The sequence below is a fragment of the Oncorhynchus clarkii genome, unplaced genomic scaffold, assembly GCF_045791955.1.
Source record: "Oncorhynchus clarkii lewisi isolate Uvic-CL-2024 unplaced genomic scaffold, UVic_Ocla_1.0 unplaced_contig_3746_pilon_pilon, whole genome shotgun sequence".
Classification (NCBI taxonomy): Eukaryota; Metazoa; Chordata; class Actinopteri; order Salmoniformes; family Salmonidae; genus Oncorhynchus; species Oncorhynchus clarkii.
This window is the reverse complement of record NW_027258180.1, coordinates 1-25566: the sequence shown is the minus strand read 5'-3', so window position 1 is coordinate 25566 and position 25566 is coordinate 1. Positions and strand designations below refer to the sequence as shown.

The 25566-nt window shown below is 43.9% G+C and overlaps 1 protein-coding gene across 2 annotated transcripts in view; it reads right to left on the bottom strand.

Annotated features, from left to right (window-relative positions):
* LOC139395911 (ADAMTS-like protein 5) overlaps window positions 1-4994 on the bottom strand; it is a 57630-nt gene extending 52636 nt beyond the window's left edge. The window contains exon 1 of one of the 2 annotated variants that reach the window (XM_071143222.1): window positions 3764-4994. In XM_071143222.1, the coding sequence (XP_070999323.1) occupies window positions 3764-3783 (20 nt within the window). In that variant the 5' untranslated portion in view covers window positions 3784-4994. The remainder of the gene's footprint in view (window positions 1-3763) is intronic. The other variant, XM_071143223.1, reaches the window with a different exon arrangement.
* Between the last annotated feature and the right edge of the window lie 20572 nt (window positions 4995-25566).

The following is a 25566-nucleotide window of genomic DNA, read 5'->3' as shown; positions in this document are numbered from 1 at the left end:
CCTGCGCACGGAGCCCCTGAGCTTGGAGCAGACACACGTCTTCAGGTTTCAAACACGTGAACATTGATCCGAACCTACTTTACACCATCAAGGATGAGACCTGCTTATCCATGACCTTCATTAAAGTATCAATTACACGCTGCTTCATGCATAAACTTACATGCCCATCGCCAAGCGATCGAAATTCCACCCCCGGGGGAAGAGATCTCGAGTGACGACATCGACATTCTGAAACTGTCGCTTTAATTAGGAAACTCATTCCGGAGGGATTTGAGCAGCGTGCCATAGTACATTGAGCTGTCTCGCTCCCAAACAAACATTCCTTAAGAGACGAATCTGGGAGAAAGACATATCCCTCTCATGTCCCGAGTATTCAACCTGATCTCACATTAGCCAATTTGACAGACTACAGACCTGTAAAGGAAACATCATTGGTTGATCCTGAGGAAGCTCATGTCGTCCATTAAGTCGAGAAGAGTCGCTATTTTATGTGTGCTTTTAATATAAAAACTGCACTTGTTTAGTCAAAAAGTGCTTCATTAGGTCTAAAATCCCAAAGCACACCCAGATGTTCTGATTCTCATTTCCCCCCAGGAATATCTTCTTCAATGAATAACATACAATATCTAGGAACAATAGATGATACTTCAACTCTTCAGGAAAATAAAATATAAAATATTCTAGTGGGGCGGTTCTGCAGAACAGCCATGAGACTCCCCTTATTCTAGTGGGGCGGTTCTGCAGAACAGCCATGAGACTCCCCTTATTCTAGTGGGGCGGTTCTGTAGAACAGCCATGAGACTCCCCTTATTCTAGTGGGGCGGTTCTGTAGAACAGCAATGATTAGACTCCCCTTATTCTAGTGGGGCGGTTCTGTAGAACAACCATGAGACTCCCCTTATTCTAGTGGGGCGGTTCTGTAGAACAGCAATGATTAGACTCCCCTTATTCTAGTGGGGCGGTTCTGTAGAACAACCATGAGACTCCCCTTATTCTAGTGGGGCGGTTCTGTAGAACAGCCATGAGACTCCCCTTATTCTAGTGGGGCGGTTCTGTAGAACAGCCATGAGACTCCCCTTATTCTAGTGGGGCGGTTCTGTAGAACAGCCATGAGACTCCCCTTATTCTAGTGGGGTGGTTCTGTAGAACAGCCATGAGACTCCCCTTATTCTAGTGGGGCGGTTCTGTAGAACAGCCATGAGACTCCCCTTATTCTAGTGGGGCGGTTCTGTAGAACAGCCATGAGACTCCCCTTATTCTAGTGGGGCGGTTCTGTAGAACAGCCATGAGACTCCCCTTATTCTAGTGGGGCGGTTCTGTAGAACAGCAATGATTAGACTCCCCTTATTCTAGTGGGGCGGTTCTGTAGAACAGCCATGAGACTCCCCTTATTCTAGTGGGGCGGTTCTGTAGAACAACCATGAGACTCCCCTTATTCTAGTCGGGTGGTTCTGTAGAATAGCCATGATAAGACTCCCCTTATTCTAGTGGGGCGCTTCTGTAGAACAACCATGAGACTCCCCTTATTCTAGTGGGGTGGTTCTGTAGAACAGCCATGATAAGACTCCCCTTATTCTAGTGGGGCGCTTCTGTAGAACAGCCATGATGAGACTCCCCTTATTCTAGTGGGGTGGTTCTGTAGAACAGCCATGATAAGACTCCCCTTATTCTAGTGGGGCGGTTCTGTAGAACAACCATGATGAGACTCCCCTTATTCTAGTGGGGCGGTTCTGTAGAACAGCCATGATAAGACTCCCCTTATTCTAGTGGGGCGGTTCTGTAGAACTGCCATGAGACTCCCCTTATTCTAGTGGGGCGGTTCTGTAGAACTGCCATGATGGGATAATTATAGCCTCTGACATTTGGAGATAAAGGTAATGGAGCCGGATGAGAGGACTGCACAGCCAGGGGCTTCTATACAAGCCACGCTGCTGCAGTCTCTCAGTATATGAATGGGGATTACCTCAGACTAGTAAAGCTACTTCACTCCACTCTTCATGAGTATGCCTGACTGTATCTGCATCATACTCTGACAGGGACTGTTACACACACACACAGCAAACAAAAGCACGTACACACACACGCTGTATGTTTGTCAGGGGGTTCAAGACCAAACTTTCACTTGTTTATCATAATGTGTAGTTTCTCTCTCTCTCTCATATTGAAGAAGCTACTGTCTGGTTGGATTAACAACAAGCTAAGCTGTGTTTTGCTATATTGCACTTGTGATTTCATGAAAATTAAATATTTTTAGTAATTTAATTTTAATTTGGCGCTCTGCAATTCAGCGGATGTTGACTAAAATGATCTCGCTAACGGGATGGGTGCGTCAAGAAGTTAATGCAACCGCTGTGTCAGATTTTTTTTTAAACTTTACGGAAAAAGCAAACCACGCAATAATCTGAGACGGCGCTCAGAAAAAGAAAAAAAAAATATCCGCCATGTTGGAGTCAACAGAAATCAGAAATAAAAAAATAAATATTACCTTACCTTTGATGATTTTCATCAGAATGCACTCCCAGGAATCCTAGTTCCACAATAAATGTTTGTTTTGTTCGATAATGTCCATTATTTATGTCCAAGTAGCTACTTTTGTTAGCACGTTTAGTACACAAATCCAAACGCTCGTGCAGGTCCAGCCGAACGAAAACTTCAAAAAGTTATATTACAGGTCGAAGAAACTTGTCAAACTTAGTATAGAATCAATCTTTAGGATGTTGTTATCATAAATCTTCAATAACGTTCCAACCGGAGAATTCCTATGTCTGTAGAAAAGCCATGGAACGCAAGTCGCTATCATGTGAAATGCGTGTGACCAGGATCTGGCTCTCTGCCAGACCACTGACTCAAACAGCTCCCATCCGGCTCCACATCACAGTAGAAGCATCATTCAAGTTTCTAAAGACGCTTGACATCTAGTGGAAGCCTTAGGAAGTGCAACATAACCAATATCCCACTGTGTATTCAATAGGGGCTGGGTTGAAAATCAACCAACCTCAGATTTCCCACTTCCTGTTTGGATTTCTTCTCAGGTTTTTTGCCTGCCATGTGAGTTCTGTTCTACTCACAGACATCATTCAAACAGTTTTATAAACATCAGTGTGTTTTCTCTCCAATAATAATAATAATAATAATAATAATAATATGCATATATTAGCAACTAGGACTGAGGAGCAGGCTGTTTACTCTGGGCACCTCTGGGCATCCAAGCTACTCAATACTGCCCATGCAACCATAAGAAGTTAATAAATGTATCATATAGTGTGTGTGGCAGGCTTACAATGATGGCAAAAAACAACATTTGAGAGAACAAAGACCCTGGTGCTAGAGGGGGTACAAAGCTGGAGGTTGAATGTTTGAAGGGGTATGGGACTATAAAAAGTTTGGGAACAACTGGTGTAGCGCGCGTGCACACACACACACACACACACACACACACACACACACACACACACACACACACACACACACACACACACACCTCTCGGATTACAGTAATAATCGACTAGGTGTGAGTTTGCCAAGTTCCTAAATCAACTTAAAATCACTTGATATGGGCCACTAAATACTCCCCTTTCTTATCAGAGGTATGTACAACGTCATATTTTTAAAATGTACAACGTCATAAACATATACTTCAGCATAAACATAGGCTACTTCAGCATATACGCTACACTTGTACGTAAACTTGTAAACTATATCAAATGTTAAACTGTGTTTATAACCATACACCTGCGTTTATAACCATACACCTGCATCTTACCTGGTTGGTAATGTTGACATAGTAGGTCCTTGTCAAATGTGATCAGCTGTGTTGCATTCGATGTCAGGTGCAATTTTACGCTTGCATCATGATCCAAGCAGTTTCAGCTCAGTCAATTGGTTTGTTGGGCATCCCGGAGTCAGTGGAGTCCAAGAGAACGTTCACGAATTTAAGCTCAAATTTAGTTGAAATTCATAATTTGTTGAAATACCATAACCAGATAATTAACTTGTGGTCTCTTTCATTCAAGCTTAGAACGTTTGGCTATCCAACGAGTTCCAAATATATCCAGTTCTATTCCATGTTCTTCCTGCGAAAAGCGCGACGAATCTCTTTTGGAAGACGAGGCAAAACTCATCTCTCTCGCCAAGTAGACATTCAGGTGCAATGTTACAGGACACACACTGCGCTCTGCGCCTGGCCGTGCAGGATTAAATGACATTTGTATTATGTCCTTATCTCAGCGATAACTTTTCTGCGGATAACATTGGAAAACGCAATGGTTTATCATTGGAATGGTGCCAATAGCGCAGGTGATCGCACACCCGATTGCTAGATTAGTGTACAGAAAGCATAGGCTAAACTACTGGCAAGAATATGATTGCAATCTGACAAATTTGGTTTACAATTCAGGCAATTTAGCAACGGTAGGCTAATATAAGAACAGTAGGCATATGCTCTTAAAAATGGCATGAACGTTCGATTTAGCCTACCGTTGTCTATTTTCACATGCGCACAAAATCAATATTGTGAAAAATACAAGGATAATTGTGTTTTTTCCCATTTAAGCATCTTTTTTTGAACGAGCTCTTACATGTTGGTGGAGCATTACGAACAAATAGATATGCTAAGAAAATGTATGACTAGGTTACTCCTCTGTATTCTTCATGAGTCAACGTCTGTTCCACTTGCAGCCGGAAAATAATATCCTTCTGATACGCCGCTACCAGCAGCCAACAGGACAGGTAGGTAGCCCTGTCCCTCTCTCTCTCAATTGAAACAAGTTGTTTAGGGCCCAGTCCTTTTGTGAATATCTTACACACGCAAGCCTTTTCAGATAGAATAGAACGCTGTCAATTAATAAATAATAATAACCCCGCAAGCGACAACCACCCTTTAGTTATAGTTCACCAATAGGGATCAGCTTGTCAAAAAAGAAACTCGCCGAAAAAAAAGGCTTCTCTCATATCTGAGCGTATCCAGTTATCGCTTCAGCACGCTGCCTACACCTGAGGCCCGCTCCCCTATGCTGCATTCCATTGAAAATGTAGTAAACACTCCCCCTTTCACTCAGCGCGTCCAATCGAGAGTGCTGTCGCTCAGTAGCCCCGCAAAAAAACAAAAAAAAATACAGGAATCGAAGGATCTGCTATTTTAGTCTCTGTGTCTGAAATGATTAGAGTTGGGGACTGCGTTATGTACACATAACTGTCAAAATAAAGGAAACACTAGAGTAAATGAGGGATACAAAGTATATTGAAAGCAGATGCTTTCACACAGATGTGGTTCATGAGTTAATTAAGCAATTAACAACATGCTTAAGGTCATGTATAAAAATGCCCAGTTGCCCATTGTTGTGCCTACCATGGCTGCACTCTTAGAAAAAGATTTCCAAAAGGGTTCTTCGGCTGTCGCAATAGGATATCCCTTTTGACTTCCATGTAGAACCTCCTGTGGAAAGGGTCCTACCTGGAGCCCAAAGGGGTCCTACCTGGAGCCCAAAGGGGTCCTACCTGGAATCCAAAAGGTTTCTTCAAAGGGTTCCTCAATGGGGACAACCCTTCTAGGTTGTAGATAACCTTTTTTCTAAGCGCGTAGAAGAAGAGATCTCAGTGACTTTGAAAGAGGGGTCTCAAAGGAGTTTAGGGGCTTTAAAGTGTGTGTGTGTGTGTGTGTGTGTGTGTGTGTGTCTCAGTCACCAGATCTCAACCCAATTAAACACTTATGGGAGATTCTGGATCAGTGCCTGAGACAGCGTTTTACATCACCATCAACAAAACAACAAAATGAAGGATTTCTTGTGGAAGAATGATGCCAAATTGATTATACAAGTGTCTGGAACTCTATTGGAGGGATGTGACATCATTCTTCCAAAATTTCTAAATTCCTTCCTTTTGTTGATGGTGATGTAAAACGCTGTCTCAGGCACTGATCCAGAATCTCCCTTAAGTGTTCAATTGGGTTGAGATCTGGTGACTGAGACACACACCCACCCTTTAAACCCCATATACTCATTTGAGACCCCTCTTTGAAGCTGTTCTGTGAGCTCACCCTATGAAGACACTTTATGTTGGTGTTTCCTTTATTCTGACAGTTACCTGTAGCAAGCCTACTGTGTATATTGTCTGTGGCAGGCTACTGTAGCTGTCAGACACAAAAGTTCTGCTCTGCATTCTTCTTGACCTGTAGGTTACATGGCTACAAGCTGCCTTTCAAACGTTTTGCTCTTTGAACCTATATTGCATAAAGGCCTATGACACTTAAATGATCTCTTTGGCTATTAGTGAAAGTATCCTATTTTTGCCATGCGGTTGTACCAATGTCCAGTAAAAAAGTGATGGGAGAAAAGAACATGGGGAACACGTGTGATCCGTCTCTCTGACAATGAATCCCAGACTGCCTGTCTCTCCCCATAGGCCTCATCACACACCTCCTCCCCATAGGCCTCATCACACACCTCCTCCCCATAGGCCTCATCACACACCTCCTCCCCATAGGCCTCATCACACACCTCCTCCCCATAGGCCTCATCACACACCTCCTCCCCATAGGCCTCATCACACACCTCCTCCCCATAGGCCTCATCACACACCTCCTCCCCATAGGCCTCATCACACACCTCCTCCCCATAGGCCACATCACACACCTCCTTCCCATAGGCCTCATCACACACCTCTTCCCCATAGGCCTCATCACACACCTCCTCCCCATAGGCCTCATCATACACGTCCTCCCCATAGGCCTCATCACACACCTCCTTCCCATAGGTCTCATCACACACCCAGTGTCCAGTGTCTCCCCTCTTCAACCCTTTCCTCCTCCTCAGTCCTCGGCTCTGCTCTCCTCTCAGCAGCTCAGTGCTGCCTGTCTGACACCTCCGGGACTTGAACATTAACTTAATCTGCAAGTCAAGACACCTATAGCTCATTCATTTCATGTCTCTCTCTCTCTGGGAAATCATCTGGGCTTCTCTCCTATTTCTGGCCTGGGTGTAATTTACGCCTAAGGCATCTCCTGCTGCTATGTGTACTTTCGAAAGTAAAACATTTTGTGAAATCGGCCAATCACTCATAGGATTTGAAAATGTGCACAATGTCACAGTGACATTTGACAAGTCAGGACAAAGCAGGGATGATAATCTGTAATTTCCTACAGCACTTTCACCCCTGCATGTCCTTTCCAGGACTGAAGTTTGAACAATCTCCATGACAAAGATATCATCAAGAAACAACACGGCCTCACCCTGACCCAGACCTACAGAGAGCTATCTGCACGAACCACACAGCGCTCTAATCTATTACTAAAGCAGAAAAACTAAGGGTGTGTTCATTAGGGCACACAACGGGAAGCGTTCTAACACATTTTTCAACTGAAACAGAACAGGTAATGCCTCCCTGTTTAAATCTGTTTTCATCCGTTTGGTGTCTAATGAACACAACCTTTAGACAGTGACCTTGAGCTACCATCGGTAGCTATGCAGCCATAACAGAGCAAAACAGTCTAACCACGCCAAAAGATGATCCCAATGGAATGCAGTCTCAGGCCTAGCTGTGTGATCTTGACTGTCAATGCAATTCTTTAAATACATTTTGCAATTACATAGGGTGTGTTCGAGTGCGCTCTGGGAGTTCGTAAAATCAGTGTTTTGTCAGCACCCAAGCTAACTGGCTAAAGTTGGCTAGCTTGCTAGCTACTTCCAGACACAAATTAGAGAACGCCCCACTGACCGTTTTACTCGCCCTAGCAGAGCTGGTTAGGCAGTGTTCATTTTATCTAGAGCGTTGGTGACTAACTGTGCTGCTGGCAACAATTTAATTCAGTTGTTTTGCCGATGTTTGCTGACACCGGTCATATTCAATGGGTGTTGCTCGTTCATAAATTCATCAGTTATTATTCTGTGCTCTGGCACACTTAAGCGAGAGTGCTCTGACATCAGAGTAGACAGCCAGAGTTAATTCATGAATGCACCTCTAGTTAATTGCTGTCATGTCATCAATGGAATCCAGTAAGATTCTGCAGACCCAATTACAAGTGTGACAGAGGTGGTTCTTGAAGCTAAAATAGGCTCCTGCGATGAGTAACCATGCAGAGACCTGAAGATTCAGCTCCCAATGCTTCTTAGACTTTAGCTCAGCAGGCTAACTCAGTCTTGAATCACACAGACAACTTGGATCAGTAGACCGTGTAGTAGTCTACAGGAGTGTGACTGTGGAGCCAACATCCTCTTAGTGTGTGTTACACTCACTAGCGTGCCTAACCTTAACCTTACCCTAACCTACACCATTCACCTGCATGCTTCCATTCTGTTTTCCATTTCCTTTTATAGTCAAGTGAAACCAAGCACCCCTGGTTAGAAATATCAACTATCCCACTGTTATGTTGTTTAGCATGGCCTTGCTAGACATAACCTGTATCTACTAGGACACTGAGGGACAGGGTAAATCAGGCACTGTAGAGAATAGCTATGGGAAATCACAACAAAGAGGGGAAAATCTATAAACATGACATTCACTACAAATGTGTACCAAAGGTGAGATTAGCTGTGCAGCCTCTCCATGTACAGAATGTCGACTTTATACCCGTGGTAGCCGTTATGAAACAGATGATTACAATAACAATTTAGGACAACCATAAAAGAACACAGCAACAGCCAGCATTTCTTACTAGACAAGGCCAGGTAGTCCCTCCCCGTTTCAGTACATTTTCTTAAGTTCGGTGCCTAATGACACAACTTTGGTCTTGCAGCTCCAACAGCATGGAGGGATTCTGCTGAATAATAATAATTAGCTGAGTCGTCTCCCTGGCATCTATGGACGTGTCCTGTCTTGCAGGGAGATTTTCCATGGCAGTCCCATACGTTCCCCATATTCATGTCCTTGTTTAGGATAGTCTGCGATATTAACAGAGACCAGAGAGATGGATAGCACTGTCTGATTATCATTCTACTGACAGCCAAGTGTGGACAGTAATCATTAGTTTGGGTGCACAGCGTTACATAAGAGTGTGTGCGTGTACCTGTGTGTCTGAAGCACCAATCGGCGGACAGCTTCTAAGGGCAGCACTAAACTGATTTAGTACCGCATAGAGACATGTGGATGACACTTGCTATGTTCCAAGCATAGCATCCCACTGGGCACACACTGGTTGAATCAACGTTGTTTCCATGTCATTTCAATGAATTTAGACGTTGAGTTGCCATCTGTGCCCAGTGGGGTGAGCCACGGTGAGTGAGTGAGTGAGTATGAGAAAAGGCTTCGACACATGACCTGGCTGACAGTGTGTGTGTGTGTGTGTGTGTGTGTGTATGTGTGTGTATGTGTGTGTGTGTGTGTGTGTGTGTGTGTGTATGTGTGTGTGTGTGTGTGTGTGTGTGTGTGTGTGTGTGTGTGTGTGTGTGTGTGTGTGTGTGTGTGTGTGCAGCGGACAAAACATTAAGAACACCTTCCTAATATTGAGTTGCACCCCCCCACTTGCCGTCAGCGCAACCTCAATTCGTTGGGGCATGGACACTACAAGTTGTCAAAAATGTTCCACAGGAATGGTGACACCTTTTTTCTCCCCAATTTCGTGGAATCCAATTGGTAGATACAGTCTTGTCTCATCGCTACAACTCCCGTATGGACTCTGGAGAGGCGAAGGTTGAGAGCCATGCGTCCTCCGAAACACAACCCAAACAAGCCGCACTGCTTCTTGACACAATGCACATCCAACCCGGAAAACAGCCGCACCAATGTGTCGGAGGAAACACCGTTCACCCGGCGACCTGGTCAGCATGCACTGCGCCCGGCCCGCCACAGGAGGCGCTAGTGCGCGATGAGACAAGGATATCCTCCCGGCCAAACCCTCCCTAACCCGGACAACGCTGGGCCAATTGTGCGCCACCCTATGGGCCTCCCGGTCGCGACCGGCTGTGACAGAGCCTGGGCTCGAATCCAGAGTCTCTGGTGGCACCTTAGACCACTGCGCCACCCGGGAGGCCTGGTGACCCATGTTGACTCCAATGCTTCCTACAGTTGTGTCAAGTTGGCTGGATGTCCTTTGGGTGGTGGACCATTGATACACACAGGAAACTGTTGAGTGTGAAAAACCCAGCAGCAGTGCAGTTCTTGACTCAAACCGGTGCACCTGGCACCTACTATCATACCCCGTTCAAAGGCACTTAAATACTTTGTCTTGTCCATTCACCCTCTGAATGGCACAGATGAACAATCCATGTCTCAAGGCTTAAAAATCATTCTTTAACCTGTCTCCTCCCCTTCATCTACACTGACTGAAGTGGATTTAACAAGTGACATCAATAAGGGATCATAGCTTTAACCTGTATTCACCTGGTCAGTCTATGTCATGGAAAGAGCAGCTGTTCTCAATGTACAGTGTATATATACACGTTTGTACAGTATATGCAATTACAGCAGTGGACATGCCTTCACAGGAGACTGTCTGTAAGCAAGTCTATAAACAGTATATAAATATGTTTTATTGTCACATCGACCGGATAGGTGACGTGCTGTTTTACAGGGTTAGCCATAGTAGTACGGCGTCCCCTTGCTCAAGGGCACCGACAGATTTTTCACCTTGTTGACTCGGGTATTTTAACCAGCAAAGTTTTGGTTTCTGGCCCAACGCTCTAACCGCTAGGCTACCTGCCACCCCGTACTTAACAACTCAACGTTGATTCAATCAGAAGCAATGGAAAATCACTTTGATAAACAAGGACATTAGCTGTTCTGGTCATACCAGCAGATGTGACTGCTGTAGAACCAGAGGAAGAATTCCCCAGCCCCTTGGCACCAAATAATAGCATGAAACAGAAAACCAGAACACCACACCGGTCTTGAGAAACACAACAACTGGTTCACACAATATCAAGGATCAAAACAGATTTAGAACATGAGAGGTTTGATAGTTCTTCATTTCAGGGAATACAATGGAGTAGTTAAAGGGGAAGTTCACTATCTTACAACTTAATGTAAGATGATTCCTCAACCTAACTGTAGTCTATGGGCCAGGAAATACTGTAAACCATTGTTCGGTTCTCTTTAGCAACCACTGCAACCTTCAGATACCTTAATCCACTGCTAGCGAAACATCTATGGGATTGGTAGGTGCATGCAAATTACCTTTAAGTAATGCCAAACCAAAAAATGGGTTGATTTGAGTTTGATTTGGCCATTACAAGTTAACTTCTCCTTTAACTGCTTATCCTAGTGTGGTGGTTAGGATATAAGGCTATTTCTGTCTCAGGCACACTACAGCAGTCAACAACATAGCTGGGACTTCAGTGTGATCCAAGTCTCTGTCTGCATCCCAAATGGCACCCTATTTTGACCAGGGCCCTAAGAGCCCTGGACAAAATGAATGCACTAAATAGGGAATAGGGTACCATTTGGGACAGATCCTCTGTGTTCTATTAATAGGGGTCACAAGCCTAGATACAGAATGGTAACCAAGGAGTCTGTTTTGTGGACGGCTTTGCGTCAGATGTGCAGCAAAATGTCATTTCTTAAATCCGGTTTTCCTTTGAATGTGCCAGAGAGGTTACAGAGGGAGAGCAGCTGACTAGGGAGATGACGGGTAGAGATCTAAGGAGCAATACATGAGGGGCGGACCAGGGGATGTGTGTGTCCAACTGAGCCAGAAGGCTGTGTTATCCCAATTAACTAAATCTCTGGGAGCTAACACAAGTCTTCAGGGCTCAGGCAAGGTTGCTCATCAGTTGGGCATAGTTCACCGAAGCACTTCTCTGACGCATGCATGCATGTCTGTGTGTGTATCAGCCTACAGGAAGTCATGTACACTAACAGCCGAGACATTTGAAGTGTCAACATCAAACAAAACTGCTGGGCCACCACACACCCCATAGTCAATTAGCGGTGGATATCTTTCTTTTTCAAACACTAACCATACATTCTGTTACTTGGTTTAAAGCCTTAAGTAGAGAGGAGAATTAATCACAGTAATGTCTGGGGTAGTGTTCAGTAGGGCACACCGTAGCAAAACAAAAATTAGTGTATCTTTCTAGACAAATCCAGCTAGTCACTGCATGTTTAGGTGTGTTTTTGTCCGTTTGGTGCCTTATGAACACAGCCTACCGTTCTTACTGCAGTTCTGCTGTGTTTATAACAGGGCTGACACAGCAGGTCAGATAAACAGATATGATCAAAGCAAAGCAGAGGTAGAAAGAGAGATGTAGAGATGCACACACACACACACACGCGCACACACACACACACACACACACACACACACACACACACACACACACACAGCTCAATGTTCAGTACTACTTCTCTTTAAAGAGGAATGTTGGGCGTATCAGACAGTAAGTGGGATTGTTATCATTCATTCCATTACAGATGGAACTGTACCCCCTTGTTTAGCCTGGGGTGGAACCCTGGGCTCTGTTCAGACAGATGAAATGTTAAGAACATTACTGGTTGAAATATACCACTTAGACAAGACACTGTTCACTAAACTCCACTTGATAGGATAATCATCTGCTCATCTACCTTACATTTTTGTCCGCAATGCTCAGAACATTTCAACCACCCCTGAAGAGTTTAATTTAGTACCAGTTAGACTAGAACCACATAGAGCCAGAGTAAATATCAAAGCCGTGTTCAATAGGGCTCACAACATAAATGTTTTAAAACGGTTTGCAACAGAAAACAAAATAACATTTCCTACTAGACAAGTCAAGGGAATCCCTCCCTGTTTCAATCATTTTTTTGTTTGTTTGGTGCCTAATGAACAAGACCAAGCATCCCACCTGGCCTGTGTAATGTGGTGTGCTCTCTGTGGTCTCCCTGTAGAGGTGTCTGACAAACAGGATACACTGAGCCACATAAACACCAGGAAAACATGTGAGAAACGACAGACAGACAGACAGACAGACGGACGGGCGGGCAGGAAAGGGAATTGTTTACGACTGAATAGGTAAGTAGTAGAAGGACACTTAAAGTACCATGGAAGAGTGAAGACTGGATAGAATAGAAGATAACTTCTATTCATTTTGTAGAGGTGGACAGCGGTAACAGCAGTCGTAGCCGTAGGCCTGGGAAGCTCTCCACAGACACTAATCAAATTAGCACAGAGCTAAGCCCCCCATTGTCCATGGGCCAGAGGTTCACAGTTAGTTAACAAGCATAGAAACGCCTGGGGGGGAGATGTGGAGGTGTGTGAATGAGGGAGAGAAGAGATGAGAAGAGTGTAGGGCAGAGATGAGAAGAGTGTAGGGCAGAGATGAGAAGAGTGTAGGGCAGAGATAAGAGCGTAAGGCAGAGATAAGAGCGTAAGGCAGAGATGAGAAGAGCATAGGGCAGAGATGAGAAGAGTGTAGGGCAGAGATGAGAAGAGCGTAGGGCAGAGATGAGAAGAGCGTAAGGCAGAGATGAGAAGAGAAGAGCATGAGACAGAGATGAGAAGAGTGTAGGGCAGAGATGAGAAGAGCGTAGGGCAGAGATGAGAAGAGCGTAGGGCAGAGATAAGAGCGTAGGGCAGAGATGAGAAGAGTGTAGGGCAGAGATGAGAAGAGTGTAGGGCAGAGATGAGAAGAGTGTAGGGCAGAGATGAGAAGAGTGTAGGGCAGAGATGAGAAGAGCGTAGGGCAGAGATGAGAAGAGTGTAAGGCAGAGATGCGAAGAGCGTAGGGCAGAGATGAGAAGAGTGTAAGGCAGAGATGAGAAGAGCGTAGGGCAGAGATGAGAAGAGCGTAGGGCAGAGATAAGAGCGTAGGGCAGAGATGAGAAGAGTGTAGGGCAGAGATGAGAAGAGTGTAGGGCAGAGATGAGAAGAGTGTAGGGCAGAGATGAGAAGAGTGTAGGGCAGAGATGAGAAGAGTGTAGGGCAGAGATGAGAAGAGTGTAAGGCAGAGATGCGAAGAGCGTAGGGCAGAGATGAGAAGAGTGTAAGGCAGAGATGAGAAGAGCGTAGGGCAGAGATGAGAAGAGTGTAGGGCAGAGATGAGAAGAGTGTAGGGCAGAGATGAGAAGAGTGTAGGGCAGAGATGAGAAGAGCGTAGGGCAGAGATGAGAAGAGTGTAAGGCAGAGATGAGAAGAGCGTAGGGCAGAGATGAGAAGAGTGTAGGGCAGAGATGAGAAGAGCGTAGGGCAGAGATAAGAGCGTAGGGCAGAGATGAGAAGAGTGTAAGGCAGAGATGAGAAGAGCGTAGGGCAGAGATGAGAAGAGTGTAAGGCAGAGATGAGAAGAGTGTAAGGCAGAGATGAGAAGAGTGTAGGGCTGAGATGAGAAGAGTGTAGGGCAGAGATGAGAAGAGCGTAGGGCAGAGATGAGAAGAGCGTAGGGCAGAGATGAGAAGAGAGTAGGGCAGAGATGAGAAGAGCGTAGGGCAGAGATGAGAAGAGCGTAGGGCAGAGATGAGAAGAGCGTAGGGCAGAGATGAGAAGAGTGTAGGGCAGAGATGAGAAGAGCGTAGAGCAGAGATGAGAAGAGCGTAGGGCAGAGATGAGAAGAGCGTAGGGCAGAGATGAGAAGAGCGTAGGGCAGAGATGAGAAGAGAAGAGCGTAGGGCAGAGATGAGAAGAGCGTAGGGCAGAGATAAGAGTGGAGGACATAGATAAGAAGATTGTAGGGCAGAAGAAGGGTAGACAGTGAGATGTGGAGGGAGAGAGATGTGGAGAGAGAGAGAGATGTGGAGAGAGAGAGAGAGATGTGGAGAGGGAGAGAGATGTGGAGAGAGAGAGATGTGGAGAGGGAGAGAGAGAGATGTGGAGAGAGAGAGAGAGAGAGAGGTGGAGAGAGAGAGATGTGGAGAGAGAGAGAGATGTGGAGAGAGAGAGAGAGATGTGGAGAGAGAGAGAGAGAGATGTGGAGAGAGAGAGAGAGAGATGTGGAGAGAGAGAGAGAGATGTGGAGAGAGAGAGAGATGTTGAGAGAGATGTGGAGAGAGAGAGAGATGTTGAGAGAGAGAGAGATGTGGAGAGAGAGAGAGAGAGAGATGTGGAGAGAGAGAGAGATGTGGAGAGAGAGATGTGGAGAGAGAGAGAGAGATGTGGAGAGAGAGAGAGAGATGTGGAGAGAGAGAGAGAGATGTGGAGAGAGAGAGAGATGTGGAGAGAGAGAGAGATGTGGAGAGAGAGAGATGTGGAGAGAGAGAGAGATGTATGGGTAAACCACTTCTCCAATCTTTTTGGCTCTATAACAAAGAATAAAGAATAAAAAAAAAATATACATGATCAAATACAGATCTTAGAATCAACTATTAAAGACTACCAGAACCCACTGGATTCTCCAATTACATTGAATGAGTTACAGGACAAAATAAAAACCCTCCAACCCAAAAAGGCCTGTGGTGTTGATGGTATCCTCAATGAAATGATCAAATATACAGACAACAAATTCCAATTGGCTATACTAAAACTCTTTAACATCATACTTAGCTCTGGCATCTTCCCCAATATTTGGAACCAAGGACTGATCACCCCAATCCACAAAAGTGGAGACAAATTTGACCCCAATAACTACCGTGGAATATGTGTCAACAGTAACCTTGGGAAAATCCTCTGCATTATTATTAACAGCAGACTCGTACATTTCCTCAATGAAAACAATGTACTGAGCAAATGTCAAATTGGCTTTTTACCAAATTACCGTACAACAGACCATGTATTCACCCTGCACACCCTAATTGACAACCAAACAAACCAAAACAAAGGCAAAGTCTTCTCATGCTTTGTTGATTTCAAAAAAGCCTTCGACTCAATCTGGCATGAGGGTCTGCTATACAAACTGATGGAAAGTGGTGTTGGGGGTAAAACATACGACATTATAAAATCCATGTACACAAACAACAAGTGTGCGGTTAAAATGGGCAAAAAACACACACATTTCTTCACACAGGGTCGTGGGGTTAGACAGGGATGCAGCTTAAGCCCCACCCTCTTCAACATATATATCAACGAATTGGCGCGGGCACTAGAAAAGTCTGCAGCACCCGGCCTCCCCCTGCTAGAATCCGAAGTCAAATGTCTGCTGTTTGCCGATGATCTGGTGCTTCTGTCACCAACCAAGGAGGACCTACAGCAGCACCTAGATCTTATGCACAGATTCTGTCAGACCTGGGCCCTGACAGTAAATCTCAGTAAGACCAAAATAATGGTGTTCCAAAAAAGGTCCAGTCACCAGGACCACAAATACAAATTCCATCTAGACACTGTTGCCCTAGAGCACACAAAAAACTATACATACCTTGGCCTAAACATCAGCGCCACAGGTAACTTCCACAAAGCTGTGAACGATCTGAGAGACAAGGCAAGAAGGGCATTCTATGCCATCAAAAGAAACATACATTTCAACATACCAATTAGGATTTGGCTAAAAATACTTGAATCAGTCATAGAGCCCATTGCCCTTTAGGGCAGAAATATCCTCCGTGTACAACGTAGAACACCAAATAATGCATGCAGAGCAGAATTAGGCCGATACCCACTAATTATCAAAATCCAGAAAAGAGCCGTTAAATTCTAAAACCACCTAAAAGGAAGCGATTCACAAACCTTCCATAACAAAGCCATCACCTACAGAGAGATGAACCTGGAGAAGAGTCCCCTAAGCAAGCTGGTCCTGGGGCTCTGTTCACAAACACAAACACACCCTACAGAGCCCCAGGACAACAGCACAATTAGACCCAACCAAATCATGAGAAAACAAAAAGATAATTACTTGACACATTGGAAAGAATTAACAAAAAAACTGAGCAAACTAGAATGCTATTTGGCCCTAAACAGAGAGTACACAGCGGCAGAATACCTGACCACTGTGACTGACCCAAAATTAAGGAAAGCTTTGACTATGTACAGACTCAGTGAGCATAGCCTTGCTATTGAGAAAGGCCGCCGTAGGCAGACATGGCTCTCAAGAGAAGACAGGCTATGTGCTCACGCACTTCCTAACCTCCTGCCCAATGTATGACCATATTAGAGAGACATATTTCCCTCAGATTACACAGATCCACAAAGAATTCGAAAACAAATCCAAATTTGAAAAACTCCATATCTACTGGGTGAAATTCCAGTGTGCCATCACAGCAGCAAGATTTGTGACCTGTTGCCACGAGAAAAGGGCAACCAGTGAAGAACACACACCATTGTAAATACAACCCATAGTTATGCTTATTTATTTTATCTTGTGTCCTTTAACCATTTGTACATTGTTAAAACACTGTATATATATATATATATATAATATGACATTTGTAATGTCTTTACTGTTTTGAAACCTCCGTATGTGTAATGTTTACTGTTAATTTTAGTTGTTTTTCACTTTATATATTCACTTTGTATGTTGTCTACCTCACTTGCTTTGGCAATGTTAACACATGTTTCCCATGCCAATAAAGCCCTTGAATTGAATTGAGAGATGTGGAGAGAGATGTGGAGAGAGAGATGTGGAGAGAGATGTGGAGAGAGAGAGAGATGTGGAGAGAGAGAGAGAGAGATATGTGGAGAGAGAGAGAGAGATATGTGGAGAGAGAGAGAGAGAGATGTGGAGAGAGAGAAAGATGTGGAGAGAGATGTGGAGAGAGAGAGAGGTGTGGAGAGAGAGACGTAGAGAGAGAGAGACAGCTGTAGAGAGAGAGAGAGAGAGAGAGAGAGAGCTGTAGAGAGAGAGAGCTGTAGAGAGAGATGTGTAGAGAGAGAGTTGAGGCCTTTATATCTTTAGGTCTTGTAATGCATCAAAACAACAAAACATGAATATATTTCACCTATTTCAAACCAGGAAATTCCATTGAGACACATAATCCGTTCCAACTTCTAAATTTAAATCTGGCCAAGAAATACAAACAGAGGCTGAAATCTCACCACAGTTCAGGGTCAGTGTTGTGCTGCTGCAAATCAAGATGTGGTCTAACCACAGTCAGCCCCCTTTACTCAAAATTATTGAAATGAGCTTGTAAAAATAACAAAAAGGTAATTTACTCCTCCGACTCCAAGTTCCCACCAGCTGGCCTGTACACACACGTCAGAGGCTGCCTGGGCCCTGATCTTGGTCTTGACTCCTACAAGCTGTACTCTCCTGTTCTCTTTCTCTGGCTGGTCGTTACACTGCCCATCCTCTCAGCACTGTGGTGTGTGTGTAGTCTCTGTCCATGCCCCCTACAGTGCAGTAAATATCCCCTTCGTCATAATTATCTATCCAATATCACACTCCAGATCTCTCCTTGTCCCCTTCCTTCCCTTCCCTTTCTCCATGTCATCATGGATGGTTTGGCCTGTGTGTTGGATGGGTAATTACCCAGAGAGTCCTATAGCAGCCATCAGAGCGCCATCAGAGCCAGACCTGGATTAAAATACAATTTGAACTTTTAGCGTTGGATATAGCCTGCCAGCAAAAGTATTTGAAATGATTTCAAATGATATTTAAACCAAGGTCTGATCAGAGCCCTACCACATTTTAACGACCCATGGAGACTTCAAGGATTACAGGGAAAGGCCTGAGTGGACATTCATTCTGCATGGGCTTAAACAAGGACAGAGATGTCAAACACTGCTGCAAATAACAGCTTTCATCTTTAATGGAATGACAAGGAGGGAGAAAAGAGAGAGGGAAGAAAGCAGGGAGAGTTAGGGAAGAAGGGGGAGGGAGATATGGGGGGAGAAGGAGAGTTAGGGAAGAAGGGGGAGGGAGATATGGGGGGAGTAGGAGAGTTAGGGAAGAAAGCAGGGAGAGTTAGGGAAGAATGGGGAGGGAGATATGGGGGGAGAAGGAGAGAGAGCATAAGGAGGAGGAGTGTGATGGAAGAAGTGTGTGAGACATATGTGGGAGGGAGGGGAGGGAAAAAAACAAAAACAGATTTGAGGAAAGATGGAGGAAGGGATAGGTCATGATAACCAAAGGAGTGCAGGTACTCAAGCACCCCTTTCAATCCCGACAAGACAGATGACTGGGAAGTTGGAACTGAAGATCAGGTTGCGAAGGGTTCTCAATCCAGTACTGGGCCCGTATTCATACATAGGAGTGCTGATCTACGATCAGCTTATCCCTTTGATCATAATGAATAAGATTACATGGACATGAGCAGGGATCTGATCCTAGGTCAGCACTCCTCCTCAGATGCTTTATGAATATGTGCCCTGAGCCCACGATTCACTTTCTCTCCAAGTTGGAGGAAGTAATGATCACCGCCATCTGACAGTGTATTATTGCGATCACCTCTTCCTTACAAGGGAAACACTACTGGAGGGGTTTGGAGAGAAACCACAACACTTACAATATATGGGAAGAATCACTTAGACTGATCCAGTTCAGAAGACTGGGAACATTCAAAAACACCTTACATTAATACCAATAGCAGTTCCGAGGTCAGTGAAAGCATGAAAGTGCACATTATCATCAAATACAGTCGCACTAAATAAGAGGGTACGGTATGATACTACTGTATAGGTAAGTATGAGGTGTTGAAAGTGAACAAAAATTACACAGCAAAAATGATAGCATGTTGCACGATTTTCTCCCTTTGTGGTTTATGAGAAGTGTGTTTGTGTGTACAGCTCTCTGTACTGTATCACATCCCACAGCTTTAATCTTCACATATAATGACAAGGTTGGCCTAGCTGTTTTTTCACATCCATTATCCACACTGCATCCAACAGGTAATAAATAACAGGCCAACCTAGACATGTTTTCCTCTGCGTCAGGTTTACCTGAAATCAAGGTATGCACATAGATACAATAGTTTTCCATTTAATTATATGGGTGTGCACTACTGCAAATGGATGGATCTCCAGTCTCTCTCAGAACACACACTTATTCAGTAACAGACAGCTCTTTCAGATGGCTATAACTGATGGAAAAGCACCTTAGTGTGTGTATAGTTTTTCTGCACGAACCAGAGAAGTCCACAAAACCTTCACTTATTTGATCTGTTTATGTCTTTAAGTGATAAATAGACCCGGGGAGAATATTTGAAAAGGCTAACCAGCAGCAATCATATGAAAAGTTATAAAGCACTGCCTCCACCTAGTGACCAAAGTTAGAACGGTAATGGCTGATCCATAGACTTACACACAGCTCTAGTTCCACAAAGCCGGGGCAGCGCCATTGAGGACTTTCACCATTTTGAAGTAGTCAACTGGGCGAGACTTCCTATGGAATAAGAAAGGGGTCACATAATTCCATCCCGGTCATCGGGGGAATTATGTGATCCTTCCTTAACCCATAGAAAGTCCCAGACAGTCTACTACTTTAAAGAGATGGAGGCCCTTAATGGCATTGGCCATGCGAAAACAGGTTCTACCCATCCAGAGCCTTACTACCTCTGTGGGACAGACAGGTTGCTCTCTTTTCGCGCCAGTCCGTCCACTATTATCTACTAGACCAGGGTTTCCCAAATCCGGTCCGGTGGCCTCCCAGGCACGTTTTGTTTTTTGCCCTAGCACTGCACAGCTGATTAAAAATAATCAAAGCTTGATGAGTTGAATCAGCTGTGTAGGGGGGGCAGGACAGAGTTTGTGAAAGGGACACACCTGTTTGGAAAATCACACACCTGTCTATATAAGGTCCCACAGGTGACAACGCATGTCAGAGCAAAATCCAAGCCATGAGGTCAAATACATTTTTCGTAGAGCTCAGAGACAGGATTATGTCGAGGCACAGATCTGGGGAAGGGTACCAAACAAATGTATGTAGCATTGAAGGTCCCCAAGATCACAGTGGCCTCCATCATTCTTAAATGGAAGAAGTTTGGAACCACCAAGACTCTTCCTAGAGCTGACCGCCCGGCCAAACTGAGCAATCAGGTGAGAAGGGCCTTGGTCAAGGAGGTGAACAAGAACCCGTTGGTCACTCTGACAGAGCTCCAGAGTTCCTCTGTGGAAATGGGAGAACCTTCCAGAAGGACAACCATCTCTGCAGCACTCCAACAAATCAGGCCTTTATGGTAGAGTGGCCAGACGGAAAGCACTCCTCAGTAAAAGGCACATGACAGCCCGCTTGGAGTTTGCAAAAAGGCATCTAAAGGACTCAGACCACGAGAAACAAGATTCTCTGGTCTAATGAAACCAACTCTTTGGCCTGAATGCCAAGCGTCACAACTGGAGAAAATCTGGCATCATCCCTACGGTGAAGCATGGAGGAGGCAGTATCATGTTGTGGGGATGTTTTTCCATTGTCAGGAACTGGGAGACTAATCAGGATCAAGGCAAAGATGAACGGAGCAAAGTACGGAGAGATCCTTGATGAAAACGTGTTCCAGAGCGCTCTGGACCTCAGACTGGGGCGAACGTTCACCTTGCAACAGGACAACGACTCTAAGCACACAGCCAAGACAATGCAGGAGTGGCTTTGGGACAAGTCTATGAAAGTCCTTGAGTGACTCAGTCTCAGTTTCAAGACAAGCACCATGTACTGTAATTTCCAGATCTTATACATTGAGGCATATAGCTGGATCTACATAACTGTAATGTGACCATAAATCTGTGCCTGCAGTCTTTCTGACAGGAACAAAATGAGACCACAACCATCATTTGATACACAGCATAGGGTTTTATTGTTTATATTAAATCAAAAGATAAGCACTAAAACATATGTCACAAACCAAAAAAGATTTGTGGAGTAGTAAAATGTTATTAAAAAAAGTAATAATTCAAATGACATATTACAAAAAACTATTAACACCAGTGGACAACAAACATTCTTTAAATAATAGAACTGTACATATATATTTTTTAAAGGTAACCCCCCCTAAAAAGTAAGATACCTAACAAAAACAAAGCAGAAATTTTGAAATCCTTCAACAGAAGTGAACAACGATGACATCAACAACATTAGCTCATTATTGGATCATAAAAGACTAGAATAACAAAAAAGAACAAACGGAAATAGTGATATAGCGGGGGAGAAAGTCACAGTAGTACAGAAACATAAGTTAAAATTCAAAGAGGACAGAGGTTAAAGGTCAGAGAAGTAAGGCAGTATAGTAGGTAAAAGACTTTGCACAGGAAGTGGAAGGAGGACTGCGGTCAGCCACTTCCTGGCTACCCATGTACGTAGAACGGCCGTGATTCAACTTATCAACGAGACATTGAATCAATTGTTAAAGAGCTGGTATAAAACAACTACCAAACTCAACAGTGAGTTCTTGAGTTAATTCGCTGAAACAGGTTTAGTGCTTGGCTGGAACAAAAGCCCAGTCACATCGTAGTTGCCCTTCAGGACGAGGGTGGGTGACTACTGATAGACTCAGGATGATCATAGAGTCGTGTTCATTAGGGCACACAACAGAAAACAGAAATGAATTATTGACGAGTCCAGGTAGGCCCTCAATGTTTTAGTCTGTTTTGTTCTGTTCCGTGGCTCAGGAATACGACCCATCAGAATAGATCCCGTCCCACCCGAGACTATGGGTTACACTGAACCACTCACCTTCACATTGTATAACTGACCGTTTTCTATCTGGTAAAGCCAAATCCCCAACTGGACCACCGACTATGTCATGGTTTAAGTTCTTTAAACATGTTCTAATGAGACCAGAAAGGACGTCAGTGCCCAAGCAACAGAAGCCATTACTCACACACCATGCTCCAACAACTCTCCGACAGTGACTAAAAAACACACATTAAATTACAACACTGCAGTTACTGTACCAACTACAAAACAGTCGGGTGGATGGCGAAAAAACTAATGCAAGATGACAAATCAAATTGTCTGTAGCTGTGCCTGTTTGGGAAATGCCCATATATGGACACAGATACATCCAATCCCTTCCTCTTACTTGTCAATCAAAAAGCACAGGAGCTATCTCCTCCCTCCCTTATGTATTGGCTGTGGACATTGAACACATGTAACATTGCTCTTGCTCAGTATTACACAAACAGTACAAAATCTAGTGAAAGGGAATCGTAATCTATATTGTATTAAAAAAAAAGCATTTGCATAACATTAACGTGTTTACCTGTTCAACAGGTTGCATTGATTACGAGCATCATTTGACCGTGCCATAAAACACACATGCATAGCCGGTGAGAGGACAAACTAGACAGAGCTTGTGGTGGGTCCTCCCTGTCCATGTAATCTCATCCATTGCGATCTAAAAGGCAAAACTGATCCCAAGTCATTTCTCCTACTCTGAGACGCTGCATGAATATATATGGGCCGTGATAATACTGCAATAACTGTCATTCACTTTCAAAGTGAATATGCATGCATACTACAAAAGACAAATGGCCACTGGCAGAACTTGAGCATATAGGTTCCAATGCTAGTTCTGTCATTCAACATATTGGAAATCTCTTACAAATGCTTAGCATGACTTGTGTTCAATAGTCGTGCTGAATCTCTTTGAAACACTGCAAATCATTAGACACATTATCTTTCTGTGCAAATGAAACAATCCACCACCTGAAGTTGTATCTGCATTTCTACACTATGGCTTCAGCAAGTACACCTTTAAACATGATCTTTGGGTTTTCTGTCACATAAAAACAGATCAAATGTAGCAGTAAAAATAGCACATTGCCATACATTTAAATCTATAGAATGGGAAAAGCTTTGTGCAAAAATGTCACACAAGGCAATGTTAAATGTGTTCCATGTCTGCAGTGTTACTGTTACAGGCTGATGTCAATCGTTACATCATTTTGACGGTTAAACTTTCAACCATCTTAGGGGTCGTTGCTGTAGCGCCGAGTGGGTTTATGGGAGGGTCTGGCTACTGTATGTAAGTCAATCAGAACACTTTCGAGGAAGTAAACCATCCACAGTAAACTACTGGCTGTAGCTTCCCTACGGTAACTCACAAATACTTCAACACGAGCTGCATTACAAGTCAGTACAAAACATGTAATAAAGAGTATTATTAATGGATATAGATGTATAGTAGTAGATAAACAAGTCAAAAATAAACTTCCTCTTTAATGGTCTAGGTTGTCCCAGCTCTCTGAGATCCCCGTGTGGTGTGAGAGTTCTGCATATCCATATCCAAAGGCAGGGAAAAACCACAGTCGGCCTGCGGTTCAGTCCATTGGAGTCCAAAAGACGGTGGTGGGGGAGTTGCATCCGCTCTGATTGAATCATTGTGACATGAATGAATTAATATATATATATATATATATATATATATATATATATATATATATACACACACACACACACACAGTGGGGCAAAAAAGTATTTAGTCAGCCACCAATTGTGCAAGTTCTCCCACTTAAAAAGATGAGAGGCCTGTAATTTTCATCATAGGTACACTTCAACTATGACAGACAAAATTAGAAAAAAAATCCCAGAAAATCACATTGTAGGATTTTTTATGAATTTATTTGCAAATTATGGTGGAAAATAAGTATTTGGTCAATAACAAAAGTTTATCTCAATACTTTGTTATATACCCTTTGTTGGCAATGACAGAGGTCAAACGTTTTCTGTAAGTCTTCACAAGGTTTTCACACACTGTTGCTGGTATTTTGGCCCATTCCTCCATGCAGATCTCCTCTAGAGCAGTGATGTTTAGGGGCTGATGCTGGGCAACACAAACTTTTCACTCCCTTCAAAGATTTTCTATGGGGTTGAGATCTGAAGACTGGCTAGGCCACTCCAGGACCTTGAAATGCTTCTTACGAAGCCACTCCTTCTTTGCACGGGCGGTGTGTTTGGGATCATTGTCATGCTGAAAGACCCAGCCACGTTTCATCTTCAATGCCCTTGCTGATGGAAGGAGGTTTTCACTCAAAATCTCACGATACATGGCCCCATTCATTGTCCTCTAAACACGACAAGTTGAGTTTTTACCAAAAAGTTATATTTTGGTTTAATCTGACCATATGACATTCTCCCAATCTTCTTCTGGATCATCCAAATGCTCTCCAGCAAACTTCAGACGGGCCTGGACATGTACTGGCTTAAGCAGGGGGACACGTCTGCAGGATTTGAGTCCCTGGTGGCGTAGTGTGTTAATGATGGTAGGCTTTGTTACTTTGGTCCCAGCAGGTCATTCACGAGTCCCCCCGTGTGGTTCTGGGATTTTTGCTCACCGTTCTTGTGATCATTTTGACCCCACGGAGTGAGAACTTGCATGGAGCCCCAGATCGAGGGAGATTATCAGTGGTCTTGTATGTCTTCCAATTCCTAATAATTGCTCCCACAGTTGATTTCTTCAAACCAAGCTGCTTACCTATTGCAGATGCAGTCTTCCCAGCCTGGTGCAGGTTTACAATTTTGTTTCTGGTGTCCTTTGACAGCTCTTTGGTCTTGGCCATAGTGGAGTTTGGAGAGTGACTGTTTGAGGTTGTGGACAGGTGTCTTTTATACTGATAACAAGTTCAAATAGGTGCCATTAATACAGGTAACGAGTGGAGGACAGAGGAGCCTCTTAAAGAAGAAGTTACAGGTCTGTGAGAGCCAGAAATCTTGCTTGTTTGTAGGTGACCAAATACTTATTTTCCACCACAATTTGCAAATAAATAAATTAAAAATCCTACAATGTGATTTTCTGGATTTTTTTTCTCTCATTTTGTCTGTCATATTTGAAGTGTACCTATGATGAAAATTACAGGCCTCTCTCATCTTTTTAAGTGGGAGAACTTGCACAATTGGTGGCTGACTAAATACTTTTTTGCCCCACTGTGTGTG